The 21534-nt window shown below is 46.0% G+C and overlaps 1 protein-coding gene across 1 annotated transcript; it reads left to right on the top strand.

Annotated features, from left to right (window-relative positions):
* Positions 1-131: 131 nt before the first annotated feature.
* LOC104513697 (metal transporter CNNM2-like) lies at positions 132-20454 on the top strand (the record flags this gene model as incomplete). Its single annotated transcript, XM_010157142.1, is given in 8 exon segments — positions 132-275; positions 5611-5748; positions 7867-8036; positions 11300-11393; positions 13788-13853; positions 17479-17663; positions 19829-19952; positions 19955-20454. Coding segments are annotated over 8 exon segments (992 nt in total), but the record flags the coding sequence as incomplete, so codon positions are not given.
* Positions 20455-21534: the final 1080 nt, after the last annotated feature.

Here is a 21534-nt window from a genome sequence, read left to right as displayed (position 1 = left end):
CCTCTTTTTTCATGAAGCCTAACACCAACCTTTTTGTCTTTATTTGTACCTGCGTGTCTGTAATTCTGCTATAATTTCTGATCTTTCAGGAATTTCTAAAATGTCTAAATTGTTTATCTGTCTCCTTGCAGGCAAGTCTCACCTGGCTATAGTACAAAGAGTAAACAATGAAGGAGAAGGGGATCCTTTTTATGAAGTCCTGGGAATTGTCACTTTAGAAGATGTGATTGAAGAGATCATCAAGTCTGAAATTCTGGATGAAACAGATCTATACAGTGAGTAGAAATATTTGCACTTTGTTTATAGACAAGAGGGAAGACTCCATCCAGCAGCAGTTGTGTTTAATAGCTTGTTTTGAGAGATGTTAAGTTGCTGATTTAAAATCTCAGTGGTCAAATGACCTGCAGATCCCTCAGAGGGTCAAAATAATTTTTGTTTTCGCAGCACGGGCACCTCACCCCTTTGTGCTGTATTAATTCAGAAACAGGACAGGTTTCTTTATTTGACCCTTCCATCAAGAAGGTTTACATCTGCAACAGTCTGGCTTCTCCTGCTAGCTGTTCCGCACCACAGTGGCCTTGTTAAACCGTTTTGTTAGGGTGCCCACGACCTCCCACGTTTTCCCCTAACCTTCCTCTGCATCAAGGGCCTGTAGTCCATGTACTACCACTACCGTATGTTAGCAAGAAGGCAGACAAATACCTATGCCTTAAGGAAGGGGAATGGAGTCTCTTCAGAGTCTCTCTCTGTCAATCATTGAGAAAACCTAGGAATAGAAGGTCTTCTTCAGGTCTGAAAACCAGTATGTTCTAAAGGACTGCTCTTTTTATCACTCGGTACAGCTTCCTTTGTGTTAAAGTATGTTGAGGGAGATGATGCTGCAGGTCAACCATTGCCTGGGACTTGAGAGATCTGGACTCTTTTCTTTCCCAGTTTAGAGTTTGTCTGGTCTTTGGCCAGTTAACAAAAGTATTTTTGCTTCTCTTCCCATCTGCGTGATCTGGCCTGTGCATACGGGACTTCCTTTGTGTCATTCTTCATCTCTCTTATCTGTGCTTTGATCACTTGCTGGCAGAAGCTATTTTTTACATTTGTGTGTAGCACAAGCACCTCTAGATTCTATTGTAATAGAAATAATAATTTTAAATATCTTTAACACTGTCCTCTGCATTCTTCTTCTTTCCTCATGAAAGAGATCTGAATGTTTCTACAGCATCTTTTTCAGGCTAATGCAAGCATCCTCTATCCTCCCTCTAATCCAAATGAGCACTTTACATTGTGGGGTAGACTTACTTATACTTTTCCTAATAGATTGCTATTGTCTGAACTACTTTTTGTAGTGTTTTACCAGTAGTTATGTGCCCAAAGGTTCATGTAAATCACAGTTGTGTTTTACTGTATGCTAAACATTCTAATTACTGTGCAAATCACAGGAATCCAGTTAGTATCGATTTCTTTTCATACCATCACAACTGAATTGTTGGGCTGATCAGTTACAACATAATGCTTTACAGGATGGATTCAGACTTTCTCTCATACTCCAAAAATATACTGTCTTTGTCCCATCACCTTTGAGGTATTTCCATGTTTCTATGAGTGAAAAGACATTGCATATGGTTTTCAGTGGGGTTTTTTCCCTTGTTTTTTAAGAGAAACCACATAGGTCATGCTGTGGTGTTCTTCAGGATGAGAAAAGCTTTGACCATTTATAGCATGTTAGAGGGCAAGGAAGTAAGAATTTAACTTCACTGTCTGAAGACTTCCTAGATTAAGAAAATAGAGCTGGTGAACATGCATTCATTTGAAACTCTCCTTCCTGGGAAGGTTTTACTATTGAAAATTCCTGGTTCAGAACAGGAGGGAAACTTCACTTCTTAGGCTTCCTGGAGGATGCAGGAAATTTTGGGGGTTGACTCCTGCTGCCATGACGAAGCACTGGAGTTCATTCCACTGTTTAGACTGAAGGAAACTGTAGCAGTAAGGGAGAGAACAGAAGTCCAGAGAAGCTGTGAGGATCACAGAAAACAGATAGGCTTTGGATTTGGGTAGATTGATATGCTCTAACCACTTCCAATTGGTGTAGTGATGGGAGCATGCTTTGCGTTTCCCCAAGGTGCTTGTTGTCCATGGTATATTAAGGCAGCTCATTTTTGATGCTGATATCCGTGTGTCAGTGCTAGTAACCCCATCTAGTACTAGAGTTCTTTGATGCTCTTCGTTACAAGACCAAGCTGGCTTGCTCAGATCAGACCAAGCCAACTGGAAACCTGTGGACTGATTTGCTCTATGGTAGGTGTTTACTTAGAAGTAGACCTTATGAAAAATTTTGTTCTGAAGTTTTAAAAATGTTTGCTTTGATGGAAACCTGAAAATAGGTGCAGTGGCTGACCTTGGTGTTGGACCTGTGCCTTTCTGCTGTTTCCATGAAAATCCACTTGAACTGCGTTAGGGTAGAAACAGTTGTGTATTTACAGTTTTTGTTGAAAGCTGCTCTCACTGCTGAAGCTCTGAAGCTGAATTTCTTGAGGGTTGCATGCCTAATAAACGTGTGATATTTCTTCAGATTGCTCTAGTCTGTTGTGTCTTATGGCTCACAGACATATTGGGAGCAAGGAGAAGAAGATGAGAGCAAGAAAATTATTAAATATGTCTGACCTATCAGCATCTGGATAGACTGAGTACTTCTGAGCATGAAACTTTGTGTTGGGGATGCTGATGGGGTGGAGAGAAGAGGTTTCTGTCATGACACAGGTAGGCTCTGACTACATCTCAGCCAGTGTCATGAGGAAGAGCTATCAGTGCGTTTGGCTCTTAGTATTGGGAAGTTGGAACATTTTTTCATGGTTGATGCACTATGGGAATCTGTCCAGCACTAGCTATGGTGGGAGAGCAGTTTTCAACCTTCTCAGAAGCCCAAGAGAAAGCTGTACGTTCTGCGTTGGCCTCAGGCCACAGAGTCTGCTTGAGGAACGTGGAGCTCACCGTTCTCACTCGGGTTTGACTGGCAGCCTGTCTTATTTAGCTGTTTCTAATTGAAGATGATTTTAATCATCCCCTTAGTGCAGCCTGGAATGCTGCTCGTTTTTAGCCATACAAAGTTGAGGGTTTGCCCCACCTAAAACCTGGGATTTTTCTGCAAACTAAATACCTTAACACACCCTTGTGCATGTGTTCAGCATGTTGCAGATAAAGAGTCTGGTTGTAAGCATGAGCTTACGATGCATTTTTATGTCCTCACCCACGTGTTCAGCAGTCTGGGCGACCACGAGCCCCGGCGAGCCCATGCTGCAGGGGCACTGGGTGCCAGGCCGTGGGGCGCGTGTCGCAGAGCTGCACTGCTGCAACAGCTTTCACCTAATGATATTTTTTTTAGCCTTGCCAAGTCACTTTCCTGAGGGATAGGCCACGTCTTACCCAAACATTCCTATTTCCAAATATATCTGCTAGTAAACTCTGTATCACGTCTCCCATTTAAACCACAGAGCTAGGGAATAAAAATTGTTTGCCCTATTAAGTATTTCCGCTGTCATCAAGTGAAAGCGTAGCAACATAGAAAAGGTGGTGCAACGCCGATTTGTCTGACAAAACCTACAGGTGTGCATCAGTATCCTACGCCAGGAGAGCAGAACTTTGTGTACCTGGAATATAATCTTCAGATACATCAAGGTGGTTGCCACCCATTAGAAAATGATGCTTTTACCTGCCAGGAGGACTGTGGACTTGCTGACCTGCTGTCTAGCACCTGTAGCTGCAGGAGCTGCTTCCTTACAGGAAGCTATTTTAGGCTCTTTAAGAACTTCAGGTTTAGTCCCGCTGACTTTCTGTCCATTGCCAAAACATGCGTGATACCTGGTTTTCCCAGTTAGGGACAAAAAGAACTGACAAAATGAACTTAGTTAATTCCTAAACCTTTCTTTTAAAATGAAACACTCACAGGCCTAAAAAGTGCAGCGTGTGGGGCATTGGCTGTCAGCCTAGGTCTGTGCATCCCTGGGGGGATGAGCGAGAGTGGGACATGGGATGTGTGCTGAGCAAGGCTCTGGCATCCACCTCTGACTGCCTTGGGCTAGGCATCCTAGGGAAAACCTTAATAGAAATCTGTTAATTACCAATATTGTGCATTTCCAAGCCCCAAACTCAACCGCTCTGAGCCTTACGTGGTCTGTAGCTTATATTTGGACACTTGGAGGACTCCAGATCTCAGTGGCTTCCTTGCTATGGTACATCATTTCATCATTTTTGCATGAATAACCCCAAATCTGGCAACAGCTACCTAGGAGTATATGTGAGGTTTCACAAAGTTAGCTTCACCTGTACCCTTTTGTGTGCTTGCCCAAATTCTATGCAGTGAATCAATGTACCAGAACTGCCTGTGGTCCCTCAGAAGTCCAGTCATTTTAAAGCTGTGGCTAGGGCTGTGGTAGACAGGTAGCTACTGTGTTTTCAGTATCTTTCCTCACTAATGCCCTAGAACATGAGCTGTACCTCAGGTCTGAAGGGCTCACGGTAATTATCTCAAGGCTTGGGTTTCCTGTAGTACACAGTGGTGCTCAGAGCTGCCTGAGCACGTTCTGCTCTTACAGCCAGTGCCGCCTCACCTGCTGCGTCAGCAGAGGAGGGCGAGACCCTGCCATCTGAGCAGAGACCTCTTCTGCCCAGAGCTGCTCTACACTGCACCCCAACATGCCTGCAGTTCTCAGCTTACCTGGTTTCCTAGACATTTTGGCAGATGAGCTCAGCGGATGGATGGTAATAACTGGGTTGGTTGTGCCTCTTTTAACTTCACCTTTCATGTTGTCTTTCCCAAACAGGGAATCCCCACCACAGAGCCTGCTTTAAAGACACAGATGAACCAAGTGGCGAGTATTTAGCTGAATAAAGGTCAGGAGTCCAGGATCACTAGCAGGCAAATTCCCATATCTGAATTCCTAAAGCTGCTCTGTATTTCATTCTGCCTTCAGTGCCCATAAAACAGCCAGAGATTCCCATCTCCAAGCTGTACACCTTGCCAGCCTGTGCTGAAGTGGGGATGGGACAAAAGAAACTGCATACGCTAGACACTGGGGGTTAGTTGGACCAAAGGCACATGGATTGTGCCAAAGCTGTGAAGAGTCAGTGTAGCTGTGGTACAGCATAAGAAATAGGTCATCGTGTATTTAGTCTGTGTACTTGCTGGGAATTTTCTAAGGAAAGTGTATGAAAAAAATAGCTGTAATGGATACTCTTGTAGAACAACACCTTTTGCTCATTAGTAACACCGAGCAGGACTCCTCCCCACCTAGAAATGTGCACGCACCTTACGTGTACCACACCGAGGCACTCTGCAATTGGATGTTTGCAAGCAGAGTGAGTGACGGAGAAGTGACAGCGGGGGTGCCCAGCCCTGCAGGACAGGGGCTCACGGCCGGATGAGCCCGCAGCACGGCTCGCTGGCCATTTCTAGTTTGGGCTGTGTGCCGATGAGCAGGCCTTTGCGCGTACTGCAGAGGGGTCTGCCTGCGCCCTGTGCTCTGGGTGGCCGTCCTGGCTGACTCCATCCAGCGTGGTTTCATGTTGGACCCCGTTCTAACAGAAATCGCTTCCTTTCTTTTCCCACCCTCTCTTCTCCAGCTGATAACAAGACGAAAAAGAAAGTAGCTCATCGGGACAGGAAGCAGGACTTCTCTGCCTTCAAGCAGACAGACAGCGAGATGAAGGTTAAAATATCACCGCAGCTCCTCCTGGCAATGCACCGGTTCCTGGCAACAGGCAAGTGCGGGTTATCTTTTCTTGCGATCGTGCCAGAGCCTCGGAGGCAGTTTGTCAGCAAAGGCCGGTGAGGTGGGTGGGACAGTGCAGGCGGGAAGGGAGGCTGGATTGTGGGGTGACAAATAATGCCACTGTTGTGTTTTTCTTTTTAAATTCTCTCCTCTCCTGTGTTCAGTGTCGGCATGAACCCTCTGAGACATTTACCAGGGGTGGACCAGTAACTTTAAATTGGTCTGAAAGGTAAGGATGAATGCCAAGTGCCGCACTGCATGTCTAGAGTCCGTCAGATTAACGACTAGCAAGTACACCCCATTAGGAAGAGCTCAGGGAACAAACCAGAGGACTCGATACCACTGGCCAGCTGACTGTAATTGCACTCTGGCGCCTTCTCCAGAAAGAGATGCTGGACTTTTTGCAGGAAGGTCTAAACCTGTTCCATGAGACTTTTTGACTCCAAGTGAAAAACTCTCCCGACACATTTAATGCAGACTGCGCAGGCGATTGAACTGTACTTTTTAAAATGGATTTCTGGCTGGCTTGCGTGACCTCCGTTGATGACTTCAGGTTTCAGAGGACAGTTGTCTCCATCCCAGAACACCTTGATGTTTAAGCCCTTGGGTGGGCAGTCTGGCAGAGAGGCCAGGGCCTTGAATGGTTTCTTGCAGCTGATAATTGCCTTTCGTCGTAAAGTGGGTCCCTTCACCTCAGAGATGAGACCTGTTAACAGGAGAGCTTGTGGAAAACATACCTTCCTATTGCTCGTGCTGTCTCTCTTTGACATACAAAGACTTCTCACATGCAGGCCTTTCAGACGGGCGTCTTTCACTGCTATGTTCAACATATTTTCATGGGTTGAAAATGAGAAAGTTGTCTTGTCTTGAGTTTCCCAGCTACAGTTGGAAACTAGTACTTCCCCTCCTCTAAGGTGCAGTAACTGCCTGCCTAGATGCTCCTAGTCCGCCTCCATGCTTTATTTTGCCTCTGTGACTTAAAAGAAACACGTAGATGATCGGTTATCACATCTCAGCCGAGGGGCAGTAATTCCTTAAAAGGCTTGGACTCCTACGGCTCACGTGCACGTGAGCATGTCTTTGGTGAAAGGAAGCGGTTCAACAGGAAGATGCGGATTTAACAGCAAGCAAAGCGTTGTTCATGTAGTGGTACAAGACGTGATGGAGTTCCCTAAACACCTGCTCAACAGACATAGTCTTGCAGTGCTGCTTCTCTACTTGTTCTGTGGATGAAAGGATTGTGTAGTTTGAATCCAGGTCTGTCTGTGAAGCCACTGATAAATAAGATGAAAGCTACAGTTTTGGTTTCTCTGTTCTAAATTGAGAATAGTATCTTTAGCAGATGAAAGGTACTGGGTCATTAACTGTGCTGTTCTGAAATGAGGTGTTAGGAAAACTTACCAATTTGCATGTGTAAATCTCGACGTCTCTGGCTTAACTCTCTCACACAAGGATGAGCTTTTCCGCTTCAAACAGCTCCTGTTGGGAACACTGAAGAGCAAGTGGATAGGGGACGTGTTCTGTGTGTCAGGCATTAATCCCATGTGGTTTGAACTGACCTGTACTGTCTCTCACTTTGAGTAACTCTTCTCATATGAACCATGGCAGCCACATTTGTGTCTCTGGTTTATGTAAAACATCTATCTAGAGCAACTTTCTGGGCCCCAAACAGTGATTTTTTTTTTTTTAAATTATTATTTTTAAGTGCAATAAATGCAACAACTTTAATACGTGTTGAGGAAGGAAAAAACAAATTCAAAGGTTCTCTGTCCCCTGATCTTCTTTATATACAACTCTCCAGTGACCTATACAACTGTGACTCTGAACTCTCAAGGAGGCGAGACTGCCTTTTTCTTTTCCCTTTCAGATGAAGACATGTTTTTTGTTGTTTTGAAAAATGCTTCAGTAATGAAAGTTGGGGCGTTCCTGTTTTGGTTTTTTTTTCCCCCTTGCAAATCTAACAGTCTCAAAAGACAGGAAGCCTGCAATTCCATAATGGATCTCTCTGCATCTGTGTGTCTTTTATAGGCAAATGCTTATTAACGAGTATTGCTAACTTCTTGTCAGGCATACGAAGTGTAATGCCAAGTTGTATCTTGTGTTATAGAAGTAGAAGCATTTGGTCCATCCCAGATGTCAGAGAAGATCCTTCTCAGGCTGCTAAAACATCCCAACGTCATCCAGGAGCTGAAATACGATGAGAAGAACAAGAAAGCCCCAGAACACTACCTCTACCAGCGAAACAAGCCCGTCGACTACTTTGTTCTCATTTTACAGGTCAGATATGTGATTATGTAGATGTGTGCAAAATCTTTCATCACCTGACTTACTCCTCTCTATACCTCTTCCAGTTTGTCTTCTTTCAAACATGGGAATGGAGCTAGGGCTCTTGGGAGCTGCTCCTGCCTCCTTTCTGACCTTGCCAACATTGAAGAGCTCACTCAGCTGCTTTCAGCCCCAGTTAAACCAGTCGTGAAGGGTAGACAGCACTTCTGAAGTCATCTGTTGGACATTACTTGGGCTTTTGGTATCACTAGGATAGGCAATCCAAAGGGACCCCTGTGTACAGCTGGCATTGCTTGGAAAACAGGAGTGTGCAAAACGGCATGTTGTAAGAGTTTGGCCAGGATGGTTTCTCTAATACGTTTTTTCCTTTTGGAAAAGGAGGCACAGGGGGGAGTTTGGCAGTTTAGGGAAATGACACTTTTCTGCACCTTGGGTGTCGGGAGCAGCGGGGGTTTGAGTGGGGGCGCTGCGCCATCTCCTGGACTGATGGCACCTCCTGCCACAGCCCCTGCTGTTCTCGGGCACCCCGCCATCCAAGCACTCACCCTACCTCCAGATGGCTGCGTTTGGGTGGGTGTTAGACTGGAGCCCTAGGTGGTGTGGAAGGACTGTTTTCTGCTTGTTCTGTTCAGGATTGCTTCCAGTGCTGACATCTCCCAGGAACACTTGCATGGCCAGGTAGAGCTTTACACAGAAACTTTGCTTCCATCTAGCACCACCTGAGCAGGAGCAGTCCTTGAAGAGAGATTTTGCTGGAAAGGTGCTTATGTTTCTGTCCTGCATAACTGAAATGAGTTTCAGTTATAAAAAAACAACCATCATACCTGAAGTTGTAACGCAGGGCTTGAAATCTTGATTAACGTGGCCTTAAAAAAAAAAGTTGAGGGAGTATTAAACGCTGTCAGTGATAAACAATTAAGAAAGCACTGGAAGATAATCTTGTGGATTCAACGTAATTCTCTTTTTAAAAAGGATGAGTTTTTCCAAGGGTTTGAGGAGCCACTGGGTAGCTCTTTAATTCCTCTTTCGTATGTGCTGAATTGTTGCAATCTGAAATATTCCAGAGGCAAGATAATGCTCCTGAATGAGGTAATGCTGCAAAGATGTAAATGGAGGACATGGGCGATACCAAAGAACAATCAGTTCTTTCTGAGCTAGTCTTCAATCAATAAATATTTACCAAACACAAAGTGCTAGCTCCATAATGCGTTTGGAAAAGTGAGTTTTGCAGTAAGTACATGCTCTAAAAATGGTAACAAGGTTGGTTCTGCAAGGATCAAGAAGGGATAAATGCTCTGCTTTTGTTGCTTAAATGGACTTGGACTTATTCTCTCATATCGAGAGGCCAGGAATACCTTCACAGTAAACACATGCCAGAACACAATTAAATGTATATTCTGTGCATTAAACTTCCCAGTTTAATCTCTGTAGGGTTACTGGTTTAGCTGGAATGTCACCTGTTTGCAGCAGCTTTTCTCTTGGAAAATGGGAAGTTCTTCTCTAGCAGTTGGAGATATTTTTTTTGTCCCTGTGTTTTTTCAAAATTCCTGTTAGAACGTTGAACAGTGGAAAACCAGAAACCACACGTGCATGCATTTAAACAGGGCAGAACACATCCAGTAGCATGCATAGGGAATGCCTAACGGCTTTTCGGCTGCTGTGACTATGCCAAGCGTGCCTGGGCTTCATATGGCCACCACTGGGAAGCTGGGAGGTGCTGCGTCTGCTGTAGAGCGATGGTCTTGGAACTGAAACTCAACTCCTACCACTAATCACTGGTTTCTATTTAGCTACTAACTCCAGACCGACTGTGCAGGTCAAAGCCCAGTTGCGTATGTATTTTGGAGACCTGGTCTTGGCTGGTGAGTAACTACCAGCAGTAAGTAGGCTGAGAGCTCTGTTCATAACCAGTCTTTGCCTGGGTGACGACATCGTACCTTTTGGAAGGCTTGTAATGAACAAGTAAGCTACTTATTTGTGTTGTGGAGTGAAATTGGTTTTAAAAGGGATTATATGGACTCGTTGCTTGTGATAGCAGGAAAGTGGATTTGTGAGCTAGGCACTCTCTTCCTGGTAGGCAGATTTTGTGCTTTTTCTCATCTGGGACAGTTAGACAAACTGATTTGTCTCAGGGCTCGTGCAGGTTGCGTTCATTTTCATGTTTTTCTGCCCCAGTACAGTACTGTAAAGTTAAAGGTATGATTTTAAATGGTGCTTAATGGAATAAACACATAAAAATACAATCTATCTTTTGGACCCATTTTGACCCGATTGTGTCTAGTTGATGTTCAGTCTACTTGGCACACGTGGGGCAGTCTGTCTGCCCTTTCCCGCCTAGCCAGAGGAAAAGCATTGCAGGTATTTGCCTGAAATCCCAACCTTTGTGTAGTTCAGCCTGAAAGGTGTGTGAGATCTCTCCTGTCTGCAGTGGTGTGCTGGAACTCTCAGTGCAGTACCAGTGGGGATGGGTAGATGTGACAAGCAGGCCCTCCTGAGAGGCCAGTTATGTTTGGCTGCTTGTATACCAAAGTAACTGGGATGTTTACAGCTGTGTTTGGTACTGGTTTAGGGTCCTTTGTAGGATGTGACGGTAAGCGTTTGGTTCAGCCCACATCAGCAGCGGGTGCGCTTGCGTGGTAGTGTGGTTTTGTACAGCTTGGGAAGCACTGAGGGTCATTCTAGGCAAGACCGTGATCTTAGGTGTGCTGGAATATGCAAAGCTGCTTGAAACCAAGAAAACCAAAGTAGCCCCAAGACTACTCCTTCAGGAATAAGGGGCTTTGTTTCTGTGGGAATCTCATCGGCGAAGGCAGACAGCCTCCTCGTTCCCATGCTAGTGTTAGGGGATGCTTCTTGTGAATGTCAGCTGTAGCCCAAAATGTCTAGGTGTCTCAAGAGCCCAGGTGACTGTGCTACATATAAGCTTGTGATACTGGGGGTGAGATTTTTTTCCCTCTGTATTGAGGGAAAGCTGCCTGGCAGCACTTGGAGCAGGGCAATAGTACCACCCTGAAGCACCGAGGTGATCCTGCTCCCTCTGCAGGGGCTTACACTGGGGACAGAAGGACAGGATAGCTCAGGGCACAAGCATATGTGACCTTCCAGGGTCTGTCCCTGTCCAGGCATCCTTACAAACTGCAGGGACCATTCTTAGGAATGTGAGGCAAAACTAGCTTTCAGGGCTCAAGCCTGATCTTGTGCCTCGAGACCTACGGTCCCTTTTAATTGCAGCTCTCTCTCCTTTTCCTTAACAGGGGAAAGTGGAAGTGGAGGCTGGGAAAGAGGGGATGAAGTTTGAAGCTGGTGCTTTTTCCTACTATGGGGTGATGGCCCTCACAGCATCGCCAGGTATGTCCTCTTACCTTCTGCTTCTGGAATGCGCTCCTGCACAAGCCTGCCCGTCTTGAGAGCGCAGCGGGAGGAGGCTGCGCAGGGCACCCCCCTGCCCCCCGTGTCCGTGGGGCCGATGTAAACGAGACCTCCTTGCCTGCGGAACTGCCTGCCTGGCACAGCGTCCCTGGGAGGGGACTCCCAAACCCGGTGCTGGCAGTGGCTTGCCAGTTCCCGGAGGATGTCAGCCTTAGTGAGTGATGCTGGAGAACAGCTTTGTTGTTTTGCTTGGGTAGGGTGAAGGGGGTTGAATTAATGGGAATAAATGGTTAGAGGCAGAGGGACATCTAGTGGTGCAGGCACCTGGCAGTCTGCGGATGGTTCGCTTTACCGGTCTGATTTCCAAAGCCGTCTTCAGGCAAAGCAGGGCAGCAAAAAAAACGATTGCTCTTCTCAGCTTGGGTGGAAATGTAACCGAGAAATCAGCAAGGGGGAAGAGCTGGTGTCTGAGGACGAGCTGCAAGCCAGTTCCCACCGAGGTGTGAGCCAATTCCCGACAAGGTGTGAGCCAATTCCCACCGAGCTGCGAGCCAATTCCCGGCACGCAAGCGGTAGCCGCGTAAGCCACCACCTCACAGGTGCAGGTTGGGGGATCGTCTTATAATCCACCAAGAGTAGGCTCCAGTGCTGCATGTCAGCGTTTGGTGAGGGATTTTGGTGCCAGCAGTGTCATCGCTATGATCCTGACCTCAGCTGGGAACCCAAAGCCACTGGCTCAGCTTCAGGGAGAGACGTTTCTCAGGCTGAAATCGGGTCCTCCTGCTGCAGCAAGGTTTGTGTTCCACTTGAGAGGAGGCTCGTTTTAATTGTACGCTCACGAGCACTTCCTTTACGTATGTGTATGTACGTTAGCAGATGGCATTGGAATGAAAATGGTTTTGAAAGTTATGAGTATCGCCTTATTAGGCTCTGCAGACAACGGCAGTTCTCTTGGATGTGTGAGCTCACTTTTAGAGGCAAGACTAATTCTTCCTTAATTATGTGCAATTTAATTTGATCAGGCTAGCTTATACCTTTTGAGGCTTGACGGAAAGTGTGCGGAGTGTGGGGTGGATTTTGTCTGAGTCACAGTGGCAGCGTTCACAAGGAATCGTGACGTGCGTGTGTGCAGCTGCATCGGACCCTCTGCTTCGCAGCTCGGCTTTTGCAGTATGGGCCAGGCACGGCGTTGGGTTAGGCATGGTCACTTCTCCTACCAGACTATGCTCGGAAGTGCCTTGTGGCACCTCTGTTGTGCCAGCATTGTTCAGGTTGAATGTTTTCATGTGCTTTTTGTGTTGCTAACCCTCCCCACAACCATGCCAATGGCGCCAAGTCTTGTGAGATCAAATGATCTCCTCTTGGCATGCCCTGAAATCCATCTTGGATTTTGCCATGTCAAACATTTGGATATCCACTATTTTAAATTAATCTCAGCCAACCTTGAGTTTGTTTACTGTCGGCTGGTTGCCTTTTACCGCAGCAAACCCCTCATTTTGCTGGCTTTCCCTCCACATTTTAGAGAATTTGTTTTATGATGACTTGCAGCATCCTGAGATTTCTGTGAGGATGGGCTCATAAAAATAAATTCTTCTTTCCCTGTATAGACAGGAAAGCTCAGTGAAAGCATAACTCACTGCAGAACAACATAAAATTCCTGCTCTTCTGTGTGTCCTAATTAGACCTTATGTGCCTGCTCTCCCCACCTGGAATGTGAAGTGAGGAACAGGAGAAGAGAGCATTACAAACAAACAGACAAAAACTTCCCCCAGAACAAAACCCCAAACAAACAAACCAACCCAGACAAAAGAGTGAAGGTTTTCTCTTTAGCTACAGCTGGGGAAGGATTTGCAGTAATCACGAGCAGAACAGCACCCATCCTGACAGGGATGAGCATTGAGAATCACAACTTCGCTTGACATTTCACTGGAAACTTGAACACCTATGAAGCATCCTTTGATTTTATTTCTGGTTTTGCCTGGTTCCCATAAGGAACAGCACCTGTGAAAGCTTTCGGGTTTGTTTTAACTCTTTGCCTTCCAGGCTGGAGCAGGCACCACTGCTCCTTTTGAACTGTTTTAAATCTGAGTGTACCTTGATGGGACTGTTCTGTGCTGGATAACCATTCAAATTAGCTAGTGAAAAATGGTCGCTTCACTGTAATTCCTCAGGTGTGTTTTTTGGTTTATTCCTAAAATTGTTTAATTGTCTTTTTTTTTGTTTTGCTTTTATTTTAACCCTTTACTTTTTCACAGTCGATTTGCACTTTTGGTTTTAGTTCTTCGGTGTGTGAACTGGCTCCTTCCCCTGTCAAGCGTGGATAGCTGCCGCCTTTCTGGTCGTGATCTCATCCTTTTTCTCTCCCTCTTCTAGTTCCCTTGTCCCTGTCTCGTACCTTTGTTGTCAGCAGAACAGAGTTGTTAGCAGCAGGTTCTCCAGGTAAATCCGCATGCTTCTATTTTCACCATTCTTGTGACTGCCCTGATGCCATAAAAAGTCAGCTGCAGTCTGTATTTATCTGACCCCTTTGCTCGTTAGGGAGAAGTCCAGCACAGAGTTATGCCTCGCAGGTAGGTATCCTGAATTTGTGTTTGTGGTATCTGGTGGCAACATGACAGTCGTTGAAACGGGGAGAACTAAAGACGCGTTGAAGAAAATGTATTTGGTAATGTGTACTTGTTCTTGTTTCTCACATGTATGCTGGTGGAAAATTAGGAGGGGAGATTTTTTTTAAAAGAAGGTATTCTCCCTCAAGCTGAGGCTTAAAAATTTCGGAAGAAAATGCATTTGGCAGAGGAGAATGTCTGCTGCTAAACTCCATAAAAGGAAAACTTCTTTAATGAAAGAATTCTTATATTCTCTTACGGGTAGACTCCATGGTTTGTATACAGTCTGGCCATTTCAATTCCTCAAAAGCTTTGAGCTTTCGGCAGGGTTAATGCCGTGGACTGGCACAGTGAGTTACTGAGCGGACGGATTTGCAGTGGAATGTGCAAGAAATCTGTGGGATCTCCTGTGGGGTTTTCTGGTTCCCATTTTGCTTGAGTCCTTTCCTTGCTGAATAACCAAGTTGACTGACACAGAAAGCCCTTTGGAGAGCAGAGACCAAGGAGGGGGCGAACTGGGGCAAAAAGAGCTCCGATATGTGAGCAGTTGGAAATTGGGAAAGGTCAAGAACGGAGCTTTGCAGACACTGCATGCACAGAGCAGTAGAGGAAAGTGGAAACCCATCAAGGAAGTCTGTAGGAAGAGCAGAATCCTAAAATCGTTTGAGCCACAGTGAACATATTTCTTCCTTTTGAAATTTTCTTTTTCAAATGAAATGTCTTTCCCTAGACCTAAAAGCAAACAAGATAATGATATGCATACTGAAGTGAAACGTCTCCTAAACATTAATACATGTCATACGTTTCATAAACTTTCATCTGCTTCCTCTGTTTCCGCCCCTCTCCTTTTTTCACTGTTGAAAATGTGTTTCGCCATCAGTCCTTAAATTAGTCTCATGCACATTCCAAACAAACTACAGGTTGTTGTCCTGCAGGGCGGTTTTTTTTTCTCTTGCCCTGTTAAAATTTCCTGCTGCTAAACTTCAAAGAAGGGGGAGAAATTTAATCTTTCTTTAATTAAAGTACCTGATGGCTTTTTTTTTTTTTTTGAGCTCAGTGGCTTTGATTATCTTTTTGTTAGCTTGGTTCTTTTGTTTTGCCAGGTCTTCTTTTTTTTTCCTTGCTACAAATAAGTGGACACTTAGCACATGCAGGTTGTTTCCGATAGAAATGCCAAGCATATTTTCCTAGGTTTTTCCCCTCAACTAGAAAGAAAATCAATCAATAATAGAAAATAATAATGGGAAGAATCTCCTTTGGAAGGAACTGATATGGTAAGCCTGGTCACTGTGGTAATGTGGTACCAGTTCTAGTGAAGCTCAGAACTTCTGCTGGGTCCTGAAAAGGATCCTGTTGTTTAACCCCAAATTCGCAATATGGTTGGATTGATGTGCGTTTTGTGGTTTGCGCTCTATCCTCTGCAGAGGAAGTTGGGGAATATGGGAAAACGTGAGTAGAAAAGGTCTGTCCAGGTGTGGGCTGGCCTGCCAGGTTGATGTTCTGCAAACACGGACCTGCCTGGTGTTCTTCTGTCGCCTGCCCTTTCTGTATCCTTCCTTCTTTGTTAACTTCTCCCTCCCTGACCTGTAGGTGGTCCAGAAGTGATGTCTTTTCCCTCAGAGTTCTAGTAATCATACTTTTTAGCTCTGTCCATCTGTTTCACCTGTCCCGTTTGTTTGTTTTTTAATATATGCTTGTCATGTTGCTCTTTGTTTTTTATTCGTAATGTTCTATGAGACTGCTGATGAAAAGAAAGGGCAGATACAGGTCACACTAGTGTGAAGCTGTTCCAGACAGAAACCTTTATCCTGAGCAGCAGTGATGCTGTTCTTGTCACACACAGCTCTATTTGGTGTTTGCAGGGGGGAAAGGCAGGACAGATTTGCTCAGCCTTCGCAGTTCCTTGTTCTCCGGTGGGAACTACAGCATCAAGGCCTGTGTGCAGAATGAGGTTTGGCTCCGGACAGGAGTTACTGCAGCCTGCTGTGGCTTTCAAGATGGCAAGTTGGGATGGAGGCAAACCTTGCAGGGCCCTGAGTGCTTCCCCCTAAGCCTGTACTTGGTGTTGCCATAGGGACCTGTGCTAATTCCATAGTGCAGGAATGGCAGGAAAATTGCCAGGTGGTCAGAACCTGTATTTTTCTGTTCCCTTTTCTAAAATTAAAGGAAAGACAGCATCAGAGTGATTTAAAAAAACTGGGCGATTCTGGCATGTATCTAGAAGCATCTAATTGTTAGGTTTAGGAAAGGCTGGATGCAGAGATGTAGAACAGGCTGTGTCATTTGGGCAAGAGGGATTATATTTATAGTGATTAACTAGCAGAGGTAGGGTTGAATTTTAGGGAGGGTTGGGTTTTTTTAGAAATAAGTTTATATATAGAAAAGTCTTCCAAAAATAATTTGAAAAGCTTGCAAGTATACTGTTGCTGACTTGCTCAAAGAGGCTTTGTGTCTTAAGATGATATGAAAATGAGCTTTCAGCTGAGGACGGGGGTCACGTGGCGAGTAGCATAGATGACATCAAGTTTCAGTTTGGGCTGGCTGAATGAAATTTAGCTGCATCAAGATCCAAACATTCACCAGCCCCAAGGACAGTTCTTGGATCGGTATGTACTGTGTGTGCACCCAGGGAGGAACCCGTCTGCAGGGGAGCTTGGGGTCTCTCTTAGGGTGCATTTCTGTTCTCCTGTCTTCTGGGTCACTGTGTGGGTGGAAGCTAGGGATGCGAAATATCTGTGGCTTCCTGAAAGCACGTTTATTCGAGATAAACTGTGACCAACCACACTCGCAGGGCACAGCTGCGAGGTTTTCAAGTGAAGCCCTACAGTGCTTAAAGGCCAGTGATGGAAGATGATGTCTTCAGTTTACTCCTTTCCTGGACACAGAGTAGCACTGACTGTTTCCTGTGGTTTTCTGGCTGGCATGTCCCACATGGAGCTTGCTCTTCTTCGTTGAGTTTTTGCCCTTGAAGCACTGGGAGGCACTAGAGGAAACGTTGAAATAATCATCACATGAACTGCCCTTTGGTCCACTGAGAACTCTGTCGCCCTTGAAAATGTCTGCTCTAACTCAGGGAACAAGGCATGTATAGGAACCAGGTGGAATAAAAGGGGGTAAGGATTAGCTGGGACTGACTGTGGATGAAAGGTCTGGCATGGAGTTGTTATAAATCATTAAGGGGGGGAAAAATAACCTACTAAACATGGTCTGACTGTGAAGATCTCCTGTAAGGAAGCCATGAGAAGTTACCTTTCTCTGGTGGTTACCACTCTGGACTCAAAATGTACTCTTTTTCAGGGTAATTTGGTTGTTTAGCTGCATGTCTAGTTATGAGTGGATTAACTGTTTGCAGTTCTTTTGTGCTACATCATTGTGATTTATTATGTCCCTTTGAAACTGGTGACTTCAGATGTTTTCCACTTGATTTAAGAAATCTCTCGCTCTTGCCCATTTCTCAGCCGAAAACAAGTCTCCGCCTCGGCCCTGCGGCTTGAATCACTCAGACTCTTTAAACCGAAGTGATCGCATCGATGCAGTGACACCTACGTTAGGGAGCAGCAACAACCAGCTGAATGCTTCTTTCCTTCAAGTGTATGTTCCAGACTACTCAGTGAAAGCACTCACAGACATTCAGTTTGTCAAGGTAGGAAAAAATCTGGAATGCTGGGCTTGGCTGGTAGGATGGAGAGACCAAGGAAAGGGGGGCGCTCCAGATTGCTTTGTGAGTAAATAGGATTATGAAAGCAGCCATTTAAAAGTCACCTGAAATTACTTTTTCCCCCCAGTATCTGCTGTCCATTGGTTTTTCTTCCCTGTTTCTCTCGTTTAGGCTTGTATGTAGGTTGGTCACATAGGTTTTTGGATTTCAGGTCCCTTGAGGAAAGATTATAGAAAATAACCTCTCTCTGCTTTTAGTCATGAAAGACATCTCCTTGTGAAGCCTTTGGAGCCATCTGAAACGGAGACCCTTCATTATCAGTGTCCTATCTAAAGGATGAGACATTTTCTGTTGGTTGCAGTTTTTATTCACTTCTGATTTTGGTTTCAGTTTGGGGTTCTTGATCTTAACTTTGCGACTTGCCATCCTCCTTCTGCTCGGAGAAGTCTTGGACATTGCTCTTTATCTTGACTTCTCATGTTAGGCTCATGTCTCGTACTACCAGTGAGTTGCTGCATGAATACAGCTCTGTCCCCCAGCATGGTGCATCCCACGCTGAAACGTGTGCCAGTCCTGTGGGATAGGAAATCTAGTTGAGCTGAGGAACAGCTAATGCTGGCAGCAATTCCAGCCCAGCTGGAAGTCCAGGGAAGCTGAGGTCCCATGGCCAGAAGTTGACCTTGATGCTTTTCTTGAATTAAGTGCATGTTCACAGTTTCTCTGTATGCCACCCAAGTGATTTGTGAACTCAACTTCTGTCAAAGTTAATTCGATATTAAGAATATGGGATAGAGTAGAAATACTAGAATGCTAAAGCAATTGTTTTGTGACCAAATTTTAAAAGAAGAGTACAGTCTTGCATTCAAAAGTTGACAGATGCAAGTGTACTGGTCGATGGTCCAAGCCTGCAGGGTTTGGGTCAGTAAGTGTTTGTCGCTGGGCAAGTGATTCTCACCACAGATTTCAGCGGTTAAACGGCTGTACGGAGCGGCTGCTCATCTTACGCTGGTTTAAGTGGTGTCCTTCCGACTCTCACCGTGTCCATGCTGAGGCTAATGAATGCTAAGCTGCCTGCTGTCTCTGCAGTCAGGCTTGCACACCTCTTTTTGCGTCACTGCTTTACACACAGGACACAGTACTCAGCATTAGTGTTCTCACTGTGCCACATGTGCACTTACTCAGTTAATACCTTGTAAACCAGGGTTGTGACCTGCTCGTGCATGTTTGGAGTTTGCTGTTGGAGTTGTGACCTGGCCCATCTGACTCTGTGCGTTTCCAGTCCCTCCCTTGCGTGGCTACTGAAACTTACGGTTTTCTGAAAGTCTTGTTTCACCTCCTCCACCTTCCACCTTGCTGCCGAGATAACCCACTGCTGCTGCAGCACATGGGGCTCCCGGTGCATGTGCATCGTGCTGCCTGTCCTGGCTGAGAAGGCTGACCCGGAGGTGTTTACGGGGCTGGTTGCTTATGGCTCCAGGAGGAATTCTCCCCTACCACGTGCAGATATCTGGGGCTATAGGCTTCTTGCCTCTGGGGCATCGTGAGCCGTAACACTGTGTGCTGTAGGCCAGCTCCTGCCATGAGAGTCCTGCTGAGTGGAGAGACTGGTGGAGACTTCCTGGGTTGCTAATTGGGACTCATCTCTGTGGCGATCCCAATCTTTTCTAGAATCAATTGTCCTCCTGTGTCAGGATAAGCCCGTAGCTCCTGCTGCGTTTGCTGGCCTAGACAAGCAGTGATGCTTGTACCCTCTGGCTCTATAAGGGCTCTTAGAGCCTCGCCCCGAGCACACAAGTTGGGAGAAAGACTTTGCCAAACTCAGGTTCTGGCCCTAGAAACGTACGTGGTTAGAAGGAAACGGAGATCTGATTTCAAAATCCCTGCACAGGAGTAAATCCCTGCCTTCAAACAGTGTGTGGTGATCGCACAGCTCTGTGCTTGCACCCTCTCTGGAAACGTCACCACGCTGTGGTGTTGAGTTGGGATGCTCTGGGCTTGTGAAGCGCAGGGGTGTTTTACAGGAACGGGTGAGCAGGGGTTGAAGTGTGATCATCTGGAAAGGGAGGGCACTTTATTTTGTCAGTGCCTCCCACGGGAGAGACAGAAGTGTGACTGGCTCTTTCTGTTCCCTCCTCCTGTCCTTGGAGCAGATCTCAAGACAGCAGTACCAAAATGCCCTGATGGCATCCCGGATGGACAAAACACCTCAGTCCTCGGACAGTGAAAACACTAAAATCGAACTGACTCTTACGGAGCTGCATGACGGTTTGCCGGACGATTGAACGAACAGAACTGTGTGACTCACAACAAGCCCAACCACAGTATGCACAGTGAAGGAGCCATCTAGGAGCTGACTCCCCACAACCCACCCATCCCATCTCCTCCGCAGGACCAGCCCTCGCTCCTTCCTGCCTCCTCCCCGAGTGTGAACACCGTTAGTATGTGCTTGCAACACTGTGCTGCATCCAGTGTTCTGAGACCAAAGACTTTTGCGTCCATTCTGGGAGCAGAAGAGGAAGAAACAGGAAGAAAGGAGCAAAGAACAAGAGAGACTAAAGCCCCAAGCGTACTTTGGGAATGGTGAGCCACCCTTGAGAATGATGAAAATACTTCTTGCAGAGTAGAATCATGTTTATTTTTTATCTGTATTTTTGATCCTTGTTGGGTTTTTCCTCCTCAAACACATATGGAGAAGTTTAAAAGCTCCTCCAGTTATTTTTTCAAGAGAGATCATGTTTTTAAAAAGTATTTTGCAGAGTTTTAAATTGTTTCTGTCTGTCACGAAGCTCAAATGGGTTCTGTCGTGGTTTTGTGAATCGGCTCCGATGTTCTTAGGCCTCTTTTCACCCCTCTCTGGTCCTTTTCGTTGCCCTGTTGAAGACGTTAGTAACTGGTACTTGTATGTTATTTGTGTCCTAAGAATGAGCAAGCTTCAAGGGACCTCGGGTTTCAGCCACCCGGAGGGCCAAGGGATGAGTATTATTACATTCTTCCAGCTGAGTTTCAGGGAAGGAGTGGTTACTTTGGTATTTAGTGATCTCTCAATAATTTTCAGAAGGCTTCTTTGTAAAACAGGCAAAAGTGTTGTTACACTTACGGTTTTGTAACCTCCAAAAACTTTGTGTATGTTGAAGATGATACTGGGGTTGGTGGGGAAAGGAGTTAATTAGCAAAACTGCAGCCTCGTGCAATGAAAGCCAGGTGTAATTTTCCATAGGGAAGTATCTGAGTGATTTTTCATTGATGTTCCTGACAATAGTGTGGGGAAGTAACGGGGGCGCCCCAAAACGACGAGCTGTCCAGCACTCGCGTGCTGTCGCGGCCTGCGCCCCGTTACCTCGGCCAGAGCAGGCACGCAGGCTTTGCTGAGTAACAGAGACCGGCAGTCCCGTCCCCCTCCCACCTCTAGTATTCACACAAACGATGCTGCTACAGTTATGCCCAAAGTACATCCTCCGGGTGACGCTAAACCTCTGCCAGTGCAAGGACGGGCTTGGGACCATCCTCTCCTCTCCAAGAACTGACAAAACTTTTCCGGACGCAAGTGTATTGCACTTCAGGGATTCGGAGAGGTTTGTTTCCAGGCTGTTCACAGCCACATTCCTTCCTTTGAGTGGGTTTAGTGCGTTTCCTTCTCTCTTGCCCCTCTTAACAGCCTCTTTAGGGATGACCACGGTAGCAGAGAGCCTCCCACCCAGCCGCCACCAGTGCAGGTCACCCTGCGTTGGGTGGCAGAAACCAACTCCCGCCCCCCAGAAACCTGAATGCAGACCGGGTGCAAGCAAGAGGCACCGCGTGGCAGTTGTCTGTCACACACTCCCCGCTCCCACAGATGGAGTCCAAGTCCTCAAATTTA

Source organism: Eurypyga helias, unplaced genomic scaffold (genome assembly GCF_000690775.1).
Source record: "Eurypyga helias isolate BGI_N326 unplaced genomic scaffold, ASM69077v1 scaffold22028, whole genome shotgun sequence".
Classification (NCBI taxonomy): Eukaryota; Metazoa; Chordata; class Aves; order Eurypygiformes; family Eurypygidae; genus Eurypyga; species Eurypyga helias.
The sequence above is the reverse complement of the archived record's forward strand: the minus strand, read 5'-3'. Positions and strand labels throughout refer to the sequence as shown.